This window comes from Arachis hypogaea, chromosome 14 (assembly GCF_003086295.3).
Source record: "Arachis hypogaea cultivar Tifrunner chromosome 14, arahy.Tifrunner.gnm2.J5K5, whole genome shotgun sequence".
Classification (NCBI taxonomy): domain Eukaryota; kingdom Viridiplantae; phylum Streptophyta; class Magnoliopsida; order Fabales; family Fabaceae; genus Arachis; species Arachis hypogaea.
Genome location: NC_092049.1, coordinates 132189157 through 132192325, shown reverse-complemented (window position 1 = coordinate 132192325; position 3169 = coordinate 132189157). Strand labels below are relative to the sequence as shown.

General features: G+C 41.0%; 1 protein-coding gene across 1 annotated transcript; it reads right to left on the bottom strand.

Moving 5' to 3' along the window:
* Positions 1–270: 270 nt before the first annotated feature.
* Positions 271–906, bottom strand: LOC112743228 (uncharacterized). Its single transcript, XM_025792445.1, has one exon. The coding sequence runs from the start codon at positions 904–906 to the stop codon at positions 271–273; it is 636 nt and encodes a 211-aa protein (XP_025648230.1).
* Between the last annotated feature and the right edge of the window lie 2263 nt (positions 907–3169).

Here is a 3169-nt window from a genome sequence, read left to right as displayed (position 1 = left end):
AATTTATTTCCATTTCTACTATGGTATCTCTAGGGGCCATAAGGTTCCTGGTAGTTTCTGATGTTCCACCTTAATCTTCTGACAAGTTAAGCACTTCGAAACGAAGGCAGGAACATCTTTTTTTAGTCTTGACCACCAAAACATCTGCTTCAGGTCTTGGTATATCTTCTTTACCCCGGGATGCATAGAAAATCTGCTCTGATGGGCCTCCGTCAAGATCTCTTGTCGTAAATTTTTCTAGTTGGGTACATAAATTATGTTCTTGTATCTTCATAATCCATTTTGGTCTTGGTTTATATCTTCTGGTCTGTCTGTTGTCATCCATGCCAAAAGAGTCGACATCTCCAAGTCTTGTGGTGTGACGTGGCGCCTCAAATTAGTAAGAAAGAACGACCATGACTCGGTGCTCTCAGACTCAACAATGGCAAAAGCAATTGGCAGTATGTTGCTGTTTCCGTCTTGCGCCACCGCTATAAGCAACACTCCACCATACTTGACATACAGATGCATGCTGTCTACAAAGACAAATGACTTGCAATGCTTGAAGGCCTCGACACATGACGGGAAAGCCCAAAATACTTTGTCGAACATGCAGCAGTCGCGCACCATGAGGTGTCCTTCGTAGTACGGTTTGACGCGTAGGTCACATATGGTGCCGGGGAAACAGATTTGCAGTGCCTGAAGCAGTTTCAGCACCTTGTTGTACAACTCTTCCCAATCACCGTAGATTCGTACAATTGCCTTCTGCTTTGCCATCCACACCTTTCTGTATGAGGGTTTGAAGTGATAACTTGCCTGGATCGCACTTTGCAAGACCGGGATACTCACAGACGGGTTGGACTGAATCAAGGGCAATATGACTCTGCAGATGAGACTGCTATCTAACTGACGATGGTCTTGAGACATGGTGGGTGTGATGCGTGAGCATCCTTTCTATCTTTTCCTAGTAAATTTGCATTCAAATTGTTGAGTTTAATCAAGATTTAATTATCTTTAGCCACTATGAATGCTACTTTCAGTTGTTTGCAATTTCTGTTTATTTCAGGTAGCATTCGGATGAATTTGACGGAGTTTTGTAGCAGAAAAGGAAGAAAGCGAATGATGCTGTCAATCCCGACCTCCTTGCACTCAAACAGAAATAACTTGAGCTACAAAGGTCCAATTGACGTGATTTCAGCGACATTAAAAAGTTAACTTCCAAAGCTTTCCAACGATATATAATAGTATACCCTTTTCTTCTATTTCATACATACAACCCCATGCTGAACTTGAGGAACTCCAAGTTCAGCGCCAGATCAAAAGCTCCAAAGAAAGTTTGCGCGCATCACTCCATGTTGAACTTAGGTTAATACAAGTTCAGCGTGGACTCAAGAAAAAGCACGAGTTTAGCCACTGCCTCCTCCACGCTGAACTTGGGATGGGAATTCTCAAGTTAAGCGTGGACCTTAATGAAGGAGTGGTTCCCAATGCGTTCCAAAGGCTACGAGAATCAATTAATTTATTTTGGTTAAAATTTTATTTTATTTATAATTAAGAAAATATATTATTTTAGTTTTAGAAAATATATTTTATATTAATTAGGATTAGATATAAAAGGAAAAAGAATTAGCCCTTCGGGCTAGAATCTCTTCTCAGGGCTCATTCCGCACTTTACAGTTTTTCAGAATTCTTATTTTTCTCTCTGAACCATGAGCAACTAAACCTCCACTGTTAAGGTTAGGAGCTCTGTCTATTGTATGGATTGATACTATTATTTTTTTATTTTAATTCATGTATTGATTTATAATTCAAGAATTGTTTTCGTTCTTTATTTTATGAATCTGTGTGGAATGGAAGTATGACCTTGGTTCTAATTGAGTTCTTGTATAACTTGGAAAAGCTCTTTATTTGAACAACAGCTTAAAAAATATTCTCCTAAATTTCTAATTATCTGGACTTAACGGGATATGTGACATATAATCTTCTTATATTTGGGTAATTAGGATTTTTGTAGTATATAAACTAGAATTGAACTTCACCCTCTAATTGGAATTAAGTGACCAAGGAATTGGTGGTTGATGAATTTTAGAGGAGACTAAAAAAGTCTAAGGAATTAGGGTTTAGTCACATAAAGTTTGCCATGAATTAAATCTTGCATGATTAAAATAGTTAGTAGGAAAAGTCAATGCGAAAAATAGATAACTCTGAAGCCTTAACTGTTTTCTCCATATATATTTCACCGAAATTTACTGCTTGCTTTTCTGATTTGTTGAATTTACTATTAATGCTTTTAAACTCTTAAAACACTCTTTTCTATTTTTCTGACTAAGTAAACCACCCAACCATTGTTGCTTGATCCATCAATCTTTGTGGGATCGACCCTCACTCACCTGAGGTATATTTACTTGGTACGACTCGGTGCACTTGCTGGTTAGTTTGGCGAGACAGCTGTGTGGTCCACCAAACCTCCGAACCTCCCTAATCACAACAAAAAATTTATTCTTACACAACATCTATAACCAAAATAAAATATCATACAAAACTACTCAAATTCACAATTAAACTTGAACTTACCAGTATCTGAGATTCTAACGAAAGGCCACACGGAGGCTCCATTAACACCTACTATCGGCTTGACAGCACTGCACATGGTACTTTAACCGGTTGGACTCGATCACCCGGTACTCAGCACTCCTGTGAATACTGTAGTTCTTCACACCTTGAAGCACTGCCTCTCAGCTTTTGGACCTGTGTCCAACCCAAAACTCCACACCGCTGTCTAGGTTGTAATCCACTCCACATGTGTCAGAAACTGAGATCCTCTCATGCATGGCGTCCAGATCTAGACTGTGATAGTGACTTGGCACAGCCGATAGCGCCAGAATCGGGGTGAGGTGGGGGCAACACATGGCGCGGCACGGCCCCTACAGGTGTCTCCGGCACAAACTCATCATCATAGCCACCATCGGAAAACTCACTGTCCCCACTGTCCGCCACGTAATCCTCGTGCGACTCCTCCTCACCCTCCTCTGCCTCATACTCCAGAATCGCGACATGAATGGGCAGTGGTATGAGAGGTCGGTCGTCTTGCACATAGGTTTCGTGTGCGGAACCCCCACTACCACCGTGACCCACCTCGGCGGACAACTCCATCACCTGTTCACACATGATCCTCCCATGAATGTCGAAC

What these genes read in the sequence shown, in the direction of transcription:
- LOC112743228 (XM_025792445.1), bottom strand. Translation starts at nt 906, where the DNA reads ATGTCTCAAGACCATCGTCAGTTAGATAGCAGTCTCATCTGCAGAGTC.